At 40.3% G+C, this 19,891-nt stretch overlaps 1 protein-coding gene across 1 annotated transcript in view; it reads left to right on the top strand.

The window, feature by feature from the left end:
• Positions 1-3,309: 3,309 nt before the first annotated feature.
• Positions 3,310-19,891, top strand: part of TCERG1L (transcription elongation regulator 1 like) — a 232,632-nt gene continuing 216,050 nt past the window's right edge. Inside the window, exons 1-3 of the mRNA XM_028827020.2 lie at positions 3,310-3,781; positions 5,745-5,891; positions 6,653-6,833. Coding sequence (XP_028682853.2) covers positions 3,443-3,781; positions 5,745-5,891; positions 6,653-6,833 — 667 coding nt within the window. The 5' untranslated portion in view covers positions 3,310-3,442. The remainder of the gene's footprint in view (positions 3,782-5,744; positions 5,892-6,652; positions 6,834-19,891) is intronic.

The following is a 19,891-nucleotide window of genomic DNA, read 5'->3' as shown; positions in this document are numbered from 1 at the left end:
AGTCAGGTGTCACACTGCCGGTTCCTTCTCTGGGTCCTCGCTGGCACGGCTTTCTTTCAGGGCCTCATCATTGCGCCGCTGGCGAGTGTTCAGAAAGGAGTCGGTCTGAATGGCACTTGCTTTGGAAAGAAGTTCTGGCAGCGTGGGCGGTGGGCGGTGCAGGGAACAGCGGAGGTGATATGCGGGGCCTTGACCTCCCTCCTGTTCCCCTGGTGTTTACTTTAACTCTGCCGGCCTGGAAGAAAATGTTTTCATCTCTCCCATTTTGGAATTCTATTAGTGTTTACTTAGAAAAACAAAATAAAATAACTTCCTAAAAAAAAAAAAAAAAAAAAAGAAAAGAAACCTTCTATGGGCTTCAAAATCTTATTCCAGTGATGCCTCTGAAACCTTCCACATGATTTTTTCCTGAAAGGTAATAAACAATCGGGAACTCATTAGCACATGTAGGTAATTCACACATTTTCCCTGCTGCGAATCTCCTCTTCCTAGGTGATATCCTGTCTCAGCTTAGCAGGAAATTTCTGCTGGCTTTGCCCAAATAACGTGGAAAGACTTAAGGTTGTTTTTATTGGATAGGAAAGCTGGAGACTAGACTGTATATAAGATGCCTTATAAAGCAAATTTCTCATGATTTTTATAGGGAGACAAAGGGGAGTGTGTGGGGTGCCAGCCACCTGTCCTGCTTAGGGCTGACCTCCGGGGGCACTCACAGGGAGGCAGATGTGCCTGCCAGCACACCTCTCTCTGGCAGAGTGTCTCAGCTCAAAGCTAGACATTCACCTGGCTTCCAGTCCCCAGGAAGAAGGTGGCATCCTGCTTGTTTGTGCGACAGCCATCTTCTTTGCATCTTCTCTGCCTTTGCTCTTTCAACCACTCTCAAGATGTACAAATGACCTTTGCAAAACCAGTTCATGGAGGGAGTCCTCCTAAACAATCATTGAAATGAGTGTGTCTATGAGGGAGCGTCTCCTACCCATGAGGATGTAGAAGGTTCCTAGGTTAAATGGGATGAGAGGCAAACCCCGAAATGAAGCTGATGGAAATGAGAGCCAGGAGGAAGGGGAGAAGCCCCGTGCTGGGTCCTTGGCCCTAGCAATGATTAGTGGAAATGGTCGTGTCTGCATTGTCCAGGGCTGTTTTCCTGTAATTGAGTACACAGAATGGTACAGAAAAGGGCTTCCAAGCATTGTCATACAAAAGGAGAGTCAAGCTTGTGGCAGGAAACAGCGAAAGAGTTTAGGCTGCTTTGTGGTTGAGTCGAGTTGCTTCTGACTTTCCACCTCTTCTTCAGAGCCAAGCAGTGGTTCAAGGGGTCCTGAGCTCAGAGCATCAGCAAGCCTGGGAGGTGCACTGGCAAAAACTGACTTCAGCAGAACCCTTTCTAGGACAGTGGGGATGGAGCTGGGATTCCCTAAAGGAGTGCTTCAGCTCCCACAGATTGTGGCTCACCCTATCTTCCCAGGAGCCTGGGGGCCACACACGAAGCTCTGCTTTTGCAGAGAACGGCATGCAAGCCAGGCACCAGCACCCCTGGCCTTCTGTCTCTGCCTCCAAACAATGCAGAAGGGAGGAGAATCTCCTGTTCAAAACGGACCATGCGGTGGGGCAGGTGGGTGGCGGGGGCATGTGAGCCTGCCTAGAGACGCCGCCCCAATATCCTGATCTGGCTCTGACCATTAAACTGACACATTTATAACACACGAGCACATACTAATATATGCACATAAATTAAGGGTGTAAGTGAATAGTAACAGCCTTCTAATCTGCAGAGCTTTCTGATTTTAGGTGAATAAAAAAATGCCAGTACTTTTGCATCAAAGAGACAGATAAACTTGCTAATTGAAAACTGGTTTTTGTGGAGGAAAATATGGAGGCGCCAGCTATGTAAATCAGCATATGCCCAGATCTAAAAGAAATCATGCCAGGCCAAGAGGAAATTAAGCAAATCAGGATAATGAGGAAACAACCCTAGATGCAAATTAAAAGCACCGGGGTGCTTTAGTCCATCTCAGGAGGTTGGCAGTGGACAGGTGGGAGGTGATGTGAACACGTGTTTGGAGTACCAGGCGTGTCTGTGCCGGTAGGTGGGTGGGTGCCTGCTCTCCCACCCAGGTCAGGGAGGGTTTTTCATGCAGGTTCTTAAATGCACGGATCATAATGCTGCCTTTTGCATCCCGAAAGCCCCTTCAATGCCTCTAACAAGCACTGGTCTCGCGCTGGCATTAGCTGTGCTTGGGTTTCCTGGGTTTAGCGAACTAAGGGGTTTACAGCGCACGGAAGTCTCTGCCCAGCTCTCAGCGCGCATCGCCAGGGGCTGGACTGAAGCTGTGGCCCGGGATGGGGAGGACGCTGGCGGCCTCCGAAGCAGGGTCTACGGCGGGGAAGGGCGAGCGCCGTCTGGCGGTGGCTGCGCGTGGCCAGCGCTGCGCTGACCCAAGCTCGGTTCGGCCGGCGCTGCCGCGTGTGCTCCGGGCGGAGCGAGGGTCCTCGGAGCCCGGGTCTGTCCTGGGTCCCAGGAAGTTCGGCGTGCAGCGTCAGAGGCTGCGTGTGCTGGGGGTGGGAGGAGCACAGACTGTGCCTGGGGGCATCCAGGACAAATTCATAGAGGGGTGGTCCTGCCCCACCCTCGGAGTGTCCTGGGCAAAGGCCCTGGGGCCACCTGCCCGGTGCCTTGGAGGGCGTAGGGCAGGAGCTGCCGAGGCCAGCGGGCCACTGTGGGGCGCGGAACTTTAGACCAGGCACCCACGGCTCAACCTCTGGGCCAGGGGACCCGCGGGAGCCTTAAGAACGTATTTGGCCGATTTGTGCAGCAGAAATCCGCCAGCGCCTAGCAGCGTCCGGGCCGCCTGCGCCGGGATCTGCAGCCCAGTACCCCCCTGGTCCCGTGCCCTGGACTCCGAGGAGGCCAGGTAGAGAGCGGCCCGCGCTGTCCCCATCTGCGCCCTCAGCCCCACCCGGGCAGCGGGACATGCCTGGCTCCGACGCCGCCACCCCGGCTTCCTCTTGCCCTTGAGTGCGGAGCCCAGAGTCTCCCTGGCGGTGCGCTGGGTCCCCGAGGGCCAGAGGCCACCAGGGGGGCGGCACTGGCGGGAGCCCAGCCGGGCGCGCCCTCGGCCCTCGCCCACCCACGTCCTCCGCGGCCGCGCGGGTCCAGGGGGCGCAGTGGGGAGGAGACCCGGGCCAGGACCAGGGAGCGCGCGGGCGGGGCTGGGGCTGGCGGGGAGGGGCGCGGGCGGGCGGGGACCGGGGCGGGGGCCGGGTCCGGGGGCGGCGGCGGCGCGGGCGGGAGGAGGAGGAGCTCCCCGCGCGGGGCAGGGGCGGAGCGAGCGGCCGCGCAGTGGAGCCAAGTGAGTTCGCTCCGGAGCCCGCGCCGCCGCCGGCCCCGCATCTCGGGCGCCCGCCGCCCCCGCCGCCGCCGCCGCCCGCGCGGGGATGTAGAATGCAGGCGGGCGCCAGGTTCCAGCGGCGGCGGCGGCAGCTGCAACAGCAGCAGCCCCGGCGGCGGCAGCCTCTCCTCTGGCCCATGGACGCAGAGCCGCCGCCGCCGCCACCCTGGGTCTGGATGGTGCCGGGCTCTGCCGGGCTGCTCCGGCTCAGCGCGGGGGTCGCGGTTCCCCCGGTGCTGCTCGCCTCGGCCCCGCCGCCCGCGGCCGCGCTGCTCCCCGGTCTCCCCGGCTGGCCGGCCCCGAGCGAGCCGGTGCTCCCGCTGCTGCCGCTGCCCTCTGCGCCAGACCCCGCCGCCGCCGCCGCGCACCCCTTCCCCGCGCTCCACGGGCAGGTAACGTGTCCCCGTCCCGCCTCGGCCCGAATCGCCGGCTCCCCCGCTCTTGGGCGCGCCCTGCCCGGCCCGGCTCTGGCCTCCGGCTCGCGCGCCCTCCTCCCCGGCGGTCCTCGCCGCCCCAAACCTCAGGACGCAGCCCGGCAGCCGTGCCTCGGCGAGAAAGTTCGTGCTTGGACGCCCGGCTGTCCACCTCCGCAGCTTTGGCAGGTGCCTCCGGGTGTCTGGACGGAGCCGTGGAGGGACCCGCCGCCCAGGCCCGCGTGGGGACCGCAGGGAACTCGCGCCAGGCCGGGGGTCGCTGTCCACCGCGCGGTGCTGAAGTGGCTCCGTGGCCGCCGCGGGCCGTGGCTGACATCGCGGAGAAGTTAGGACTTTCACTGTCTCTGCCAGACTTGAAAGCAAGCTGGAAATCAATAGCTGTTTCGGATTCTAATCTGGGTTGGATTTTTTCCCCCTTTCGTTTGAAAATAGACTCAGGGCAATGCTTGAGAGAATTCCAGCCGGTGGAAGTGGCTGGGAAATCCTGCCTTCGGTACTGAGAGGTATTACCGGAGATTCCCCTGCCCAGGCCTGCCGGAGTCCACCGCATTCGTTAATGCCACACTGCACTTTAGAAGAGTTTGGCTTTTAAGACATGGAATTAAAAAGAAAAAGTGACTGAACCTTTGATAAATGGTGCAGCAGAGCTAGGCGGGCTGGTTTGGGCAAGATTCATTGTCAGCTAACTATGCAGATGCATTTAAAATCAGGGAATAGCGTGCATTTTATTCCAAGGATTGACCTCATTAGCATATTCAAATGAGTGTTATGTTAGAATACACCATTTGATTAATTTAATTCCAATATTATCTTGTAAGTTTTTCTAAAAGATGTTGTTAAACTCCTGCTAAATTGGTCTTTAGACTTAATGATACATCACATATGCAGCCCTGGATATTGTGTTTTTATGTGTGATGCAGTTTATTTTGGAGAATTTTCAATAAACGTTGGTAGTTTTTGCCGTATTTTGGAGGGGTGTTGTATCAGAATGCTGCCACTAGAGGTATATAATGTCAAGGAACTACATTTTTAAAAATTCTGTTTTAAAAAACTGCATTTTTTCACTTGTATAAATTTAAGAGAAAAATTTAAAAAACCTTAGTATTAATATTTTAAATATTTTTGTGCTACCCATCTTCTGTAAAGTAAGAATATGTAGAACCAGAAGAACATTTTCACATAACAGGAACATCACAAATGCTTTTATGATTTTAAAACAATAGGTACTGAAACGTTCCATGTCATTGAGCAATGCATTTTATTAGTGCCTTATGAGGTCTCAGTTATTTTAATTAGAGAGACGGTGTCCTGAATTACCAGCCCCTTTCCATGACTGATGTTTTATTCTGTGCATTGAGATCTTCAAGTCATGAGATGCTTAGTTTTTTTTTTTTTTTCCATAGAATCTGTTTGTATTGGTGAACCTTGTATTGGTGAAACTTAGAATCTTAACTTCTTAGATATTTTCATTTTGAAAGTATTAGTTGTTTGTAAAACGACAAATGTAATTAATACAAAACGCAATACTGAAAGGAATAATATAGCCCTATGCCTGCCTATAAAAATAATTTAAGAATTAGAAAGGGAACACCCAGCATTTCTCTTTTTCATGGTGGTTTCTCATGATCTCAGAGCAGAAACCCATTTCTTACCTTGTGCTTGAGGTTTTGTGCTTAGAAGTTCTTTTTCAGTATTGAAGAATGTAATGTTGGTAATGCTTTGTGATGATTCAGATATGAAAACTATAATTTTTCCTTTGATTGGTAAATATTTATAGTTTTCCTCGAGGAAGTTTATCTGATAATCAAATACATACATTTTGAAATTCCCTTTTCAAAGCAGTTATTCCAGAATGTTTTGGTGTGAAGTTGAGTGGATGGATTCAGGCTAATGCAGTTGTCTTTTCTTGCTTGGCTTGCAGTGGCTGTTTGGTGGCCATTCTCCGTCTCTTGGACTGCCCCCCTCTTCCACAGTGGAGCTGGTGCCCATCTTCCCACATCTCTGCCCTTCTGCTCTTGCAACTCCTATTGGGAAAAGTTGGATAGATAAAAGGATTCCTAACTGTAAGGTAAAAATGCAAGTGATTTAATTGGATAAGGGGTTTTTAATGATTAAATTGTTGAACATCGCCATAACAACAAAAATATCCATGTATTTTCTCGTTGCCATAAATTGGCCATCTAGGTATACAAAGAAATCATTTCAGGCTTAGATTGATCTGTTCAAAAATGTCAGCAGGCAGGGGGCATTTTGTTTTAGTTTAGGATATTTGGATTCCACAGGGCAATGTAAAATTTCCAATTTTTGAATCAGAGTCTTTTTAAAATTTTTTTTTGTTTTAAAATTTGTAACCATTGATCCAAGATCTAGACTTAAACATTACACAATACCAGTTCAAGTTTTAAAAGTCAGTTTTTCTTCATATGATGCTTTAAGTTTTCATCTTTCTAATGGTTTGTTTTGGCTTTTGGATTCAAATTTACTGACTACATTTTGTTCACAAGGAAACTAAAGAAGTAAATTATTGACTTGTTGTACAGCTTAGTAATTATCTCATGGGGTGATTCTTCAATCAGTGAACTGACTGCTGTGCTGAAGTAACCAAGTCAATAGCTGAAGGCCAGCCCAGAAGATATTAACTAGATGGTGATTGGTATTGAAGCCCTGTGGAACTTCCTTTAAGTTTTAGAATGATGTTTTTATAGAGTCCCCAATAACAGAATGTTCAATGCTGGATCAACGTAAGGCAACATAAATATTTTCATAGTCATGTTCAGCTTTTATCATGTACCTTGCCTTAAATGTTATGCTTGCATTATTTTTGGACAGATCTTTTTTAATAATTCCTTTGCTCTGGACTCAACGTGGATACATCCTGAGGAGTCAAGATTGTTCCATGGGCATGAAAAGCCTCATTTGCTGGCAAATCAAGTCGCTGTGTCTCTGTCCAGGCCGGGTCCTGCCTCCAGGCCACTCCCCACAGTGGTGTTAGCACCTCAGCCCATCCCAGGTTGGTGCCCAAATAACATTGACAATGTGCTTTTCATTTTTGCTTCAATCACAGATTAGTTTTAGATATGAAAACTATACTTGTCTTTTTAATGAAACAATTATCTTGGTAAAAGATAATTTCTTTTCACAAGCATGAAGCTTTTTTTAAAAAATGAGTCTTGGATAGCTTATCCACTGTTTTTTTCTGGGGTGGGTGGATAAGAGATCTGATGTTAAAATGAAGAGATAGCTGAAGGGGTTTTCACAGAATTGTACTTGCAGTGCTCTATTTTTAGGATTGGACCAGGTTTCCTGCTGATAGCTCTTAATAGGGGCACTAATTGATCAGCCTACTCTTTAAAAAATGTTGCTTGTCTGTGGCGAGGTGCAAGGAATAACGTTTGCTGGTCTGTAGGACACAGGAACATGTGTGATCTCTGAATTTTGCCTTCACATTGTGGTGATAGTGAGATGGACTATAAAATGCCCTGTTTGAAAGATGGATTTTATTCTATCTTTGGAGTCTAGTGACCTGAAAGAACATTTGTCCTGGAACAGACTCCCATGAAGCAATGCCTGGATGAAAGATTGTGTAATAAACCTACATAGTAACAGGGGAATATAATCATCTTATGAATTTTTAAATTGATTTTTAAAATCACCTTAACATGTGGATCATTTTATGAAAGCAAATGCCACCCGTGCCAAAATCGTCGTGCAACACCTTCCATTATGGAATATGTTATGGCTTCAGAATTACATTACCTTTCTGTAATTTCCTACCTCCCAAGCTTGTCTCAATGTGTGTCTCTAAAGTTTAGTAATAAGATGTTCTTGTGGATAATGCAGTGATGGGTTAGGAGATATATTTATTTTGTTCTCTGTTTGCCTACACATTTATTCCAATTTGCTATGAATCTTGTTTAGTAATAAGTCAGGAAGAACAACTAAACTATTTGTGTTTCTCATAGGCCTAAATGATTTCTGACTGCAACTTGTCCTTGTAATTACACATTAGGGATTAATTGAAGTCTGAGTGAGCATGGTACATGCACACATTTATAAACATTTTACACTAACATGATCATGTTTCCTATTTGATTTAATGATGATAAACGATGATTCAGTGGCATGTGTTATATGAGGATGACATGACTTTGGAAGGTTCTTTTGGTATATGAAAAGGTAATATTTTAATTTCCTAATGCGTTGGCCATAACTGTCATGAAAATAATCAGCAAATGTAGTTTTAAAAATGGTGAAATGAGCTCACCTGTTCCTACAAAGTCTTTGTGTGAACTTTCCTTCTCTCAGTTCACCCCTGAGTATAATACAGACGTTTTCCACCGTTCCTTCACCTTCTTCATAGGAAATCCATATACAAATGTGCTAAATATCTGTTTAGTTGGAGAAGCTTATGGTCACCTCTCATAGATTTTCCACCTTAGGGACATCGTTTACTTACTATTGTGTGGCAAATATGCAATACTTCATTAGAAACATGTTTGTATTGATTTTACCTTCTTTTGATTTTTGGATGAATCTATTTTTTAAACTTTTACAAGTTATTTTTACAATTTTTTGTGGGTACATAGTAGGCGCATGTATTTGTGGGGTACGTGAGATGTTTTGACCACAGGCACGCAGTGTGAGATAAGCGCATGCTAGAGAATGGAGTATCCATTAATGGATCTATTTTTAAGAACAAAATAAAATAATATTTCTTATAAACATGATAAATAGCAGAATAACCTTTCATTCTAACCTAGTCTACTATTCAACAAAGCTTAGATTTTCTCTTCTCTGCTTTTTTTTTTAAAATTTATGGATCATATGTGAATATAACACTTAAAATTTTAATTATGTTATGGGGAGAAAGGTACCTGACACCAAAGGTAATTTAATCATAATCAAATGTATTTGTTTTGAGATGGTAGTTTCTGAGTTGCTTCATGAAAACTTTACTTTTTTGATAAATTTCAGAATTCTTAGAATTTACCCAACTTTGGAATGCACATACCTAATGTCTCTTAGGCCAAAGAAAACATATAAGGGGTTATTTACGTGCTACAAACTGCTTAACAGAGAACTGGGATGAGGGGGGCAAGTAAAGGTGGAAGGTAGGGTAAGCTCCAAGTAAGTTAAAAATTCAGGTAAATGGTTTTAATTTTACTGTAGTTAATGAGAAATTACAACTTTATTAAGACACTCACACGTAAATGTTCATGTATGCTGTCATTCCTAAAAATTACTATTAATTTTTCATATCCTATTATGAATTGATAAATTTATATATTATAGCTAATTTATATTGCAAATATATTATAAAAGTATGCATTTACAAATATATGTATGTACTATATATAAAATATATAATGTATAAATCTATTATAAAATTGTTATATTACATCAATCAATCTTGTTATAAAGTTTTATATTCAAAAATAAATGGCCTTAGAATCAGATATATTTTATCGATCCCCTTCAAATTAATCAGTGAAGCAGAATCACAGTCCCAAAGAGCAGGAAAAGTGAATCAAACTCGCTCATTTTAAACAGGTCTAGTGAGCTAAGCTTATTTTCCTTTCTTGGAGAGGTAGTAATTTTTCTGTAATGATCATTCTTTAAGTACTTTTAAAATCTGCACTGTTGTTTTAGGGATAATGGCAATTTATACTATGAACTCAAATGATGTAACCCAGAAGGCAGGTTTGTTTGAATGAACTGAATCGTTTGTTGAACTAAGTTGGAATCTCTCTGGTAGAGATGGGGGTGAGACTAATATCAGATCACCCCTCACTTACTGTTGATTAGGAATTAACTGCACGGCACAGAGTCTCAGATAATATAAGCACAATTTGGATGAATTTGGAAAAGCTCTCTAAGCTTTAATAAGTATTATAAAGGACTCCATTTTTATATACACTGCACTCATTCGTGACCAGGAGGATGATGGTCGCCTGTCATCATACTCTCACACTCTGTTGTAAACAAGCCTGTTGGTCATTTTTGAGCCTCCCAAAGGGCCAACCTCCTGATGCCATCATTTTGGGGGCTAGTCCATCAACATATGACCTGGGGGAGAAATTCAAGTGGCGTGTGCTCTCTACAGGTGTTTGAGGAGAACCTTAGCAGGGGATCCTCAGGGAAGGCCTCTGTGGCCAATGCCACCTTGGGGCAGGAACAGTCGAATGAATTCCAAATGAAGGACATAGACTGTCCAAAGACACAAAATCAAGAGGAGCACTTTGTGATCGGGCAATTCCAAGTAGCCAAGTGTGGTTGGGCTGCTGGAGGAGATGTGGCAGGGATGGGCTCTGGGGCCTCTTCAAACAAGACCCATCACATGAGACCTGTGGTGTGAGTCAGTCCCCTGGATCCTCATGGACTGTTGGGGGACTTTACATCATTCTTCCACTCAGGATTCTTGGCTTCTCCAGGAAAGTGTGAACTTGTTCTCGGGAAGCAGAGGAGCCACAGAAGAGGCAGAGCCTTCTCACAGCCAAATGAATTCAAGCACACAAATAATTACACCTGCACTAGAAACCAAGATCTCTAATTAATGATTTTGCAGTTTTTAAAGACATTCTTCCTGATCATTGTGAATGGGTTGAATTGAGAAATTATCTAGGATCTATTGATTCCCGGACCTCAGAAGCTGATTCAGGGCTGGACAGGCAGGGAGAGGCCACCTGCCCCACAGTCACCACCTCTTCTTCAGCAGTGCCTGTACATCAGCTGCTGCATCCCTATCAACACCTCCCCGCTCCCTGCAGTCCTACCGGTCCCTCTTCTTCCCAGGCAGAAGGGGCTTACCTTGCATCTTAGGACATGCGGTTCCTCACAGGCAGATGTGGAGAAGGGTCTGGGTGGTACAACTACCCTCCAAGGAGTCTCTGTTTCCTACTTCTGAAAATAAGAGCTTCAGAGTCCTTCAGGCCATTCAGGAATTAAATAATTTACATCAAGAATATCAAGCAGTGGGAGGAGAAGGTAGTTAATTCAGCATCTGTCCAACAAAGGCAAATGAAATAGAAGGATCTTGCTGGAAACTAGAGATTTATGTAAAAGTTGCCCATATCCCATTGCCTGCCAGCTTAAGATCAAAGAGCCTGATTCTACCAACAAACACCATGATGGGCAAACCAAACCAAACCAAACCAAACCACTGACTGTACCTCTCTTCATTCAAAGATGACTAAGAGAGAGAGGGGGAGAGAAAGTGGAAGATGAGATAAGGCACCTGAAGTATTCTGCTTCGTAAAAGATTCATTTGCTCAAAAGCTCCGGAAGAGAAACATATCTGAGAAATGGATTTTGCACAGGAATTAGTAACCATTGTAGGCAAAACACCTTTTGCCTATCTTAATAGGTAAAAGAAAATAGAACATAGAAAAGCAGTAAAAGATAAACTCGAAAGAGAGTTGGTCAATGTGAAAAGACAGTTTGAGGAAAAGAGAAAAGAATGCAAGGAAACTTCTGAAAACTGGCAACTAAAATCATTGAAGAGAAGAACTGATTATGCATCTGATGAGAGAAGACAACATAGAAAGATTCTTAAGCATAAATAGATGTGACTGTGAAAATCAGATCATAACAGTGGGAGAAGGTGATATCTGTGTAAAATAGAAAGCAAACAACAAACCTATATTGCTTTGACCTCCTTAAAAACACAGATTTCATGAATGGAAGAAAATTTTTGCAATCTATCCATCTGACAAAGGGCTAATATCTGTAATCTACAAAGAACTTAAACAAATTTACAAGAAAAAAACAAACAACCCCATTACAAAGTGGGCGAAGGATATGAACAGACACTTCTCAAAAGAAGACATTTGTGCAGCCAACAAACATATACAAAAGGCTCATCATTACTGCTCATTAGAGGAATGCAAATCAAAACTACATTGAGATACCATCTCATGCCGTTTAGAATGGTGAACATTAAAAAGTCAGAAAATAACAGATGCTGGAAAGGATGTGGAGAAATAGGAACACTTTTACACTGTTAGTAGGAGTGTAAATTAGTTTGACCATTGTGGAAGACAGTATGGTGATTCCTCAAGGATCTAGAACCAGAAATACCATTTGAATCAGCAATCCCATTACTGGGTGTATACCCAGAGGATTATAAATCATTCTACTATAAAGACACATGCACACATATATTTACTGCAGCACTGTTCACAATAATAAAACTTGGAACTAACCCAAATGCCCATCAACGATAGACTGGATAAAGAAAATGTGGCACATATATACCATGGAATATTATGCAGCTATAAAAAAGGAAGAGTTCATGTCCTTTGCAGGGACATGGATGAAGCTGGAAACCATTATTCTCAGCAAACTAACCCAAGAACAGAAAACCAAACACCACATGTTCTCACTCATAAATGATCATTGAACAATGACAACACATGGACACAGGGAGGGGGACATCAAGGGAACATCACATACCAGGGCCTGTTGGGGGTTGGGGGGCTGAGGGAGGGATAGCATTAGGAGAAATACCTAATGTAGATGACGGGTTGATGGGTGCAGCAAACCACCATGGCATGTGTATACCTGTAAAACAAACCTGCATGTTCTGCACATGTATCCCAGAACTTAAAGTATAATAAAAAAATTTTTTTTTGAAAAAAAAAAAGAATTGGGAGGGCCTGGAAGTGAAAGATCTAGCTATGTTAATAGAGATTCTTTATGGATGCAAATTTTCCCCCACCAAAGACGACTTGCAGGGCCATTTCAAGATATGGCAAAGACACATGTTTTGGGGAAAATATTTTGGTTTTTCTTCCTTGTCTCATAAGGTTATACCAGAGTTAGGTTGGAAAATAAGTCAATATATATAAGGTTAAATAACACCCATTTGATGAGAAAAAGAAAAAAATATATATCTCTCCTTTCAAAAAAACAAAAAACAAAACACAGATTTCAGCAGAAGTAGTAAACGGAGCAAGGCAAGTCATATATCCTGCTCATCGTATCCTGGAGGCATTTTATGAATGTTGGAGACACTACTTAAAAGAACACAGAAGCTGATACAGCTTCAGCCCATTCTGCAGTACTAGACAAGCTTGGTTCATGGAGAAAAGTTTGGAGAATTATGAGGAAAGCATCTTGTGATTGAAGCAATTTATGCCTCACGAGAAAGTCATACAACTGCATTAGTATGGAAAAGATGTTTTTAAAAAAGCAATCAATTGACTTTACCACACCTAATGTTTTCACCTCAAATTCTTTGTCTAAAATTAATGTTGCTGCTGCTCTATCTGCATCTTGTATTTTATTCTTCTTATCAACTTTTGCTTTATTTTTGTTTTAAGCTCAGGTCAATTATTTAAACATACAATGTCTGCCTTTGCTTTTTGAAAATGAAATTTAGCACATTTATATTTGATTTGCTGTATGTATATTTATCTGTAATTATTACATTCTTTTTTTATTTTCTTTTGGTATTCTTTTGATTTATTCTGTTTTTATTTTTGTGGGTGACATTTACAGTTTATTTCATTTTGTTTACTTTTATATGGTTATTTGGAATGTGTTCACACTGATCCTATTTTCTCAAGCAATTATCAGTATGAATTTTTTTAAAAAGCAGACTTGAGGTTATGTTTTCTCAGTTTTCATATCATGAAAACGCAATTACTTTAGAATTCTTCTATGAAATATGAGACATTTGGAAAAAGTTTATTTTATCAAATTTCATTTTTTCTTTTAATTTTCTCAGATAAGTGATAAATACAGTTAAATAAGAACTAACAATGGAGATGTCAGTTTTCAAAATATCTGTAATTATCAACAATTTCTGTTAACCTTTAGGATATATGTGAATATTTGTTAATTTGGTTGCAGGAATGAGTGAAAAATTTAAAACAATATTTTTATTTTGAAGAGTTTTTTATAATAATCATAATCTGGATACATAAATTATGTCAGTAAAATTGAGGAGATGAGAAAGAAGGATCATGAGAGTATGAAGTCTTTAAAAATCCTTCACATTTGTTAAAAGCAGGAGTAAGAAACCCCCAGTCTTTAAGACCAAATGAACAAAGTTAGGTAGGACTGAAATTGACAAGGATTTCTTCCCACTAACCAGTAGCAAGTACTGAGTAAAATGCAATAACCCCTTATCACTGGTGGAAGGAGAGGGACATATAGGAAACCTTTTCTGTGGTTCAGGGACGTAAGGCTGGCTGAAAGCTGGGGTAAGGGTACAAATACCGAAAAAGATTTTCACACACCCCAGAATTTGTCTTAAGCAAAATACATTTTTAAAAGATTTGAAGCTTATGGTGCATTGAAGGCAACCCGGACAACAAAATCCAAGTCCAGGTCCACCCCCTGAATACACTGACAAAATTGCATTCACTAACAGCTTGACACAAGAAGGGGTGTGCCTATTCCCAGAAGTAAACCATATTTATTATCTCATTCATTATGTTCTATTTATGATGCCTAGCACTTAATAAATAAAGTTACAAGACACACAAACCAAGCAAGAAGTGATAAACTATTGACAAGATACAAAATAATCAACAGAATCAGACCCTAAGATGACACAGATGTTAGAACTATCAGACAGTGCTATGATTGACCATGATTAGCATGTTAAATTAACTCATGGAAAGGAGAGCAACATGAATGAACAGAAGGAGAATTTCATCAATGATATAAAAAATATAAGAAAGTCAAATTAAAATATCAGAAAAAATGAAACACTGCATAATGAAAAATTACTTTGATGAACTCCTGCGTAGATGTGATACAGCCAAGAATTAATGAAATTAACGATAGATCATCAGACCGGTAACAAAAACAGAAAGCAACTGAAAACATGGAACGTCCTTTTCCAGAGCCAGGAGAGAATATCAGATGGTTTAACTCATGTATAATTGAAGTCTGAAAAGGGCAAGGAGAGAATATATGGAAGATAGAATATTTGAAGTTGTAAAGAACAAACGAGATAAAAATGGACATTATGAAACTATAAGTCCAATAAGTTCAGCAAACTGTAAGACTAATAAATGGCAAAAACAAGAAAAAGCTGAAATTGAAAACTAAATGAATCATATTTAAACTTCTGATTCAAAGAACTTTATACTAAACAGAAACAATTATTGAAAGCTAAGTGAAACAAAGATTTTTAACAAGCAAACAAAAGCTGAGAAGAATTCATTCTCTGTAGATTTGCAGTTCATGAAATTACAAAGAAGCTTATCAGTCAGGAATAATACACTAGCGTAGAGAAAGTTACCTTCACACAAAAGAAGCATGCTAGAAATGGAATACATTAAGTAAAATATGTACTTTTCTGTTTTTACTTGTTTTAAAAGATAACTGACAGTATAAAGAGCAAAAATAGTTATATAATGCATAAAATTATACACAAAATAAAAATGCGTGCCAAAAATTTCACAAAGCATGGAAGTAAGGAATTGGAAGTATGGAATTGTAAGGCTATTGTACTATACATTATGGGCTATAGTATTATTTGAAGGTGACAAGTTAAAGGCATACTTTATATCTTTTGAAGATATAAGTATGTCTTTAAATTCACTATCCATTCAGATTAAAAACAAAACCATACAAAAAACCACCTATAAGTCAACTACGAATTAAAGGGGACTTCCTCAAATTGACAGGGGACATCTAAGGAAGAGCTACAGTTTCTAATAGTGGAAGGATAATGTTTTCCCTCTAAGATGAAGATATACTTTATCTTTGAAAGATATAAGATATCTTCAAAAGATATAAAGCAGTAGAGCAGCAGACACTTAAAATTGTAAAAAATGTTATAACTAATAAAATAATTATGGAGATAAAAATGAAATCATAATGATCTCTTAACCCCAAAGCAGACAAAACAAAAAAGCAAAGGATCAAAGTAAAGTTGGAACAAATATTTTAAAAACTATGAAATGGTAGATTTAAATATAAAGATCTAACCTCCCTAATGAACAGGCAGAAGTTTTCAGGTTTGCAGTTCCAAATATACAATGTCTATAAAAAACTCACTTTTTATAAGACAGTGAACATAAAAGCAAAAGCCTGGAAAAGATATAACATGTAAATACAAATCAAAAGAAAGCTGAAGTAACTGTAATACTATTTGACAAATTAGATTTCAGAACAAAAAGTATTACTAGGGATAAAAATTTCTAATAAAATTTAATCAAATACATTTAATCTAATAATTTAATAAAAGAAATTCACAATTCACAACACAGAAACTGATAGAACAGAACAAAAAAATAGACAATTGTGTTTACAATTGGAGATTTCAACATCTCTCAGTAATTGGTGGAGCATGAAAGCTCATCAGTGAATTTCAGTGAGAATTTAGAGAACTTATATAATACTGTCCAACAACTTGACCCGATTGACATGTATAGAACATTCTACTTTACAGTAACGGGGTGTATATTTTTATCTGCACATGAAACATTCATCAATACCATATTCTAGGCTCTAAAACAAGTAAAAAATTTTAAATAATTAAAAGTAGGGCCGGGCGCAATGGCTCATGCCTGTAATCCCAGCACTTTGGAAGGCCGAGAAGGGCAGATCACCTGAGGTCAGGAGTTTGAGACCAGCCTGGCCGACATGGCAAAACCCCACCTCTACTAAAATTACAAAAATTAGCCAGGCGTGGTGGCATGTGCCTGTAGTACCAGCTACTTGGAAAGCTGAGGTAGGAGAATAACCAGAACCCAGGATGTGGAGGTTGCACTGAGCTGAGATCGTGTCACTGCACTCCAGCCTGGGCAACAGAGCGACACTCTGTCTCCAAAAAAAAAAAAAAAAAAGTATACACAATTTATTTTCCAACCACAACAGAATTAAGTTAGAAATCAGTAACAGAGATATCCAGAAAACCTCCAAATGTTTGAAAATAGAACAGAATGCTCCTAAGTAATGGATAGGTCAAAGAAAAAGTGACAGAGGAAATAAGAAAATATTTTGAATAGAATGAAAATAAAAGAAAATCAAAATCAATATAACAAAAAAATTCTTGTGGGATATAGCTTAGATGGACATTTATAGCATTAAAACACCTATATTAAAAAATAAGAAATACCTCAAATTAATGATCTAAGCTTACCCTTAAGAAACTAGAAAAAGTAGAAGTAATTAAATCCAAACAAGCTAAAGAAAGGATATAGTAAAGATAACAGCAGAAATTAAAAAGTTAAAAAACAGAAGACTATAAAGAAACTCAATGAAAACAAAACTTGATGCTTTAGGAAGATCAAATAGAAAGTATAAACCCCCGGCTATAAAGAATTAGAGGAAAGAAAGACAACACAGATTACTGATGTCAGGAATAAAAAAAAGATATTATTATGATGTATCTTAACACTAGCCATGCAATAGGAAAACATAAATTATAATCATAAATGCAACAGCTTAGATGAAATAAGTTATTTGTAAGTCACAAGCTACCAGTTCTCACTCAAGAAGAAATAGAAAACATGAATAACTCTATATCTGATAAAAACATAAAATTTACAATTTAACTCTTCCAACAGGAAAACATTCAGTCCCTGACAGCCTCACTGGTGAGGTCTACCAAATACGTAAGGAAGAAATAATACACAAATTAAAATAAACTTGTTCAGAAAATAAAATGAAACAATTTTCCCTAAGTAATTTTTTCTAAGGTAGCCATTACCCTTACACAAAAACCAAATGGTTATTACAAAGAGAAAATAGCAGACCAATACACTTTTTGAACATACATGCAAGAAGGCTCAAGATAACATTAACAAATCAAATCCAGCCATATTTAAAGTTGATAATATATCATGACCAAGTGAATTTTTTTGTTTTGTTTTGTTTCTGTTTCTGGTTTTGGAATCCAATGCTGGTTCAACATTAGAAAATCCATCAAAGCTATTTATCAAAAGACAAAGAAGGAAAGTAGTAAGTTTATTTCTATAGATTCAGAAAATGCATTTGTCAAATTCACCATCCACTCAGATTAAAAACAAAACAGCACAAAAAACCACGTGTGAGTCAACTAAGAACCAAAGGCGACTTCTTCAAACTGACAGAGGACATCTAAGGAAGATCTACAGCTAACATCGAACTGAATAGTGGAAGGATAGTGTTTTCCCTCTAAGATGAAAAACAAGGCAAAGATTTGTGCCGGGACCCCTAGTTGTGCAACAAGGCAAAAAGTAAAAAGAAAAGAAAGACATACAAACTGGGAAGGAAGACACAAAACTGCCTCTATGTGCAGACAAATGACGATATAGACTATCTGAAGAGTCTACCAAAAGCTACTAATACGAATAAGGAAGTTTAGCAAGGTAGCAGGATGCAAGGTCAATATACAGAATTCAATTGTACCCCTGTATTACTGGTAACGAACAACTGGAAGTTAAAATAAAATATAAGTATCTTTAAAATTGCACCAAAATCATGAAGTATTTAGGGATTAACCTAACAAAATATGTGAACATCATGAAACATTAACGAAAGAAGTCAAATAAGACATTAATAAATGGAGGGATACTCTATATTCATAGACTGGAAGGCTCAATAAGATTTCACTTCTGCCCAGATTGATTTACATGTTTAGTGCAACCCTAAACAAAATCCCAGTTTCATGGAAATTGACAAGCCCATGCAATAATTAATACGGACAGGCAAAGGAAGTGGAATGGCCACAATAGTACTGATGAAGAAAGCAAGTGTGGAGGACACAGGCATAGCTGATCTAAATGCTGATGACAAATCACCAGGAACTAAGGCTTTGTGCAATTGGCAAAAGCATAAGAATAAAGACCAATAGAACACAGTAGTAGACCATCCAAAAGTAGACACATGCACATATGGCCAATTGATTTCTTTACAAGGTTACAAAGAAAAATCAATACAGAAAAGACCATCTTGTCAACAAATGACTTTGGAACAAGTAAACATCTATCTGTCTTCAAAATAAGCAAACAATCCTTGATCAATACATTTTACTATATATAAAAATTAACTCAAAATAGATGATAGACCGAGTTGTGAAATCAAAAACTGTAAATTCTGAAGAAAACATTGAAGAAAAATGTTGTGACCTTGGATTGGACAAATGTTTCTAATAACATGACACCAAAAGCATGAACCATATTAGAAAATGCATTGATGACTTGAACTTCATCAAAATTTTAAAAAACTGTTGGTCTTTGAAATTACTTTTCATAAAATAAAATAACAGAAAAAGAAAAGTCACACAGTGGGAAAAATACTCACAAAACATATATGTGATAAAGACAAGAGCATACAAAGAACCTTCACAACTTAGTCATAAGAAAAAAACCAATCCAACAGAAACGGACAAAATATATGACCAGACACATCACCTACAAGGAAAGATGGATTGCCAATAAGCACAGGAAATAGGGAGGGATTTGTGAAAACCTACAAAATTATAACTAGAGAGCAGGACTAAGTTCTAGAGGTCGTTATCACTGTAGGGTGACTATAGATGACAACAATGTAATATATAGATTCAAATAGCTAGAAGGAGGGGTATTGGAATATTGAATGTTCCCAACCACAAAGACATGGAAAATGTTTGAGGTGATGGATATGCTCATTGTCCTGATCTGGTCACTAGACTTCATATGACTCAATTTATCACTATATACCCCATGAATATGTATTGTTATTTTATGTACATTTAAAGAAAATTAAATAAAATTTTTAAAAATGATCAACTTTATATTTCATTAGCAAAATGCAAGTTGAATTCATGATTGGAGTCCCTACATACTTATTAGCATGGCGATCATGAAAACAAAACAAAGACAGAACCTGGCAATACCACGTGGTGGTGAAGATGCGGCAGAGCTGAAGTTTTCGTAACTTGCTGGTGGGAATGCACCACGAAGTGGGAATGCAATCACTTCGAAAGCCAGTTGAGCAAGTTGTTATTAACACCCTTATCCTAGTACCCAATAATCTCACTCTTACATATTTGTTCTGGAAACATAAAAAGATGCCCATAGAAATCTGCACACAGATATTTGTTCCTAAGTGAATGCTTTATTCCTAAGTGATGTTGGCTGGTGA

This window comes from Macaca mulatta, chromosome 9, assembly GCF_049350105.2.
Source record: "Macaca mulatta isolate MMU2019108-1 chromosome 9, T2T-MMU8v2.0, whole genome shotgun sequence".
Taxonomy (NCBI): domain Eukaryota; kingdom Metazoa; phylum Chordata; class Mammalia; order Primates; family Cercopithecidae; genus Macaca; species Macaca mulatta.
Note: the sequence above shows the minus strand (reverse complement) of the source record. Positions and strands in the feature narration are given on the sequence as shown.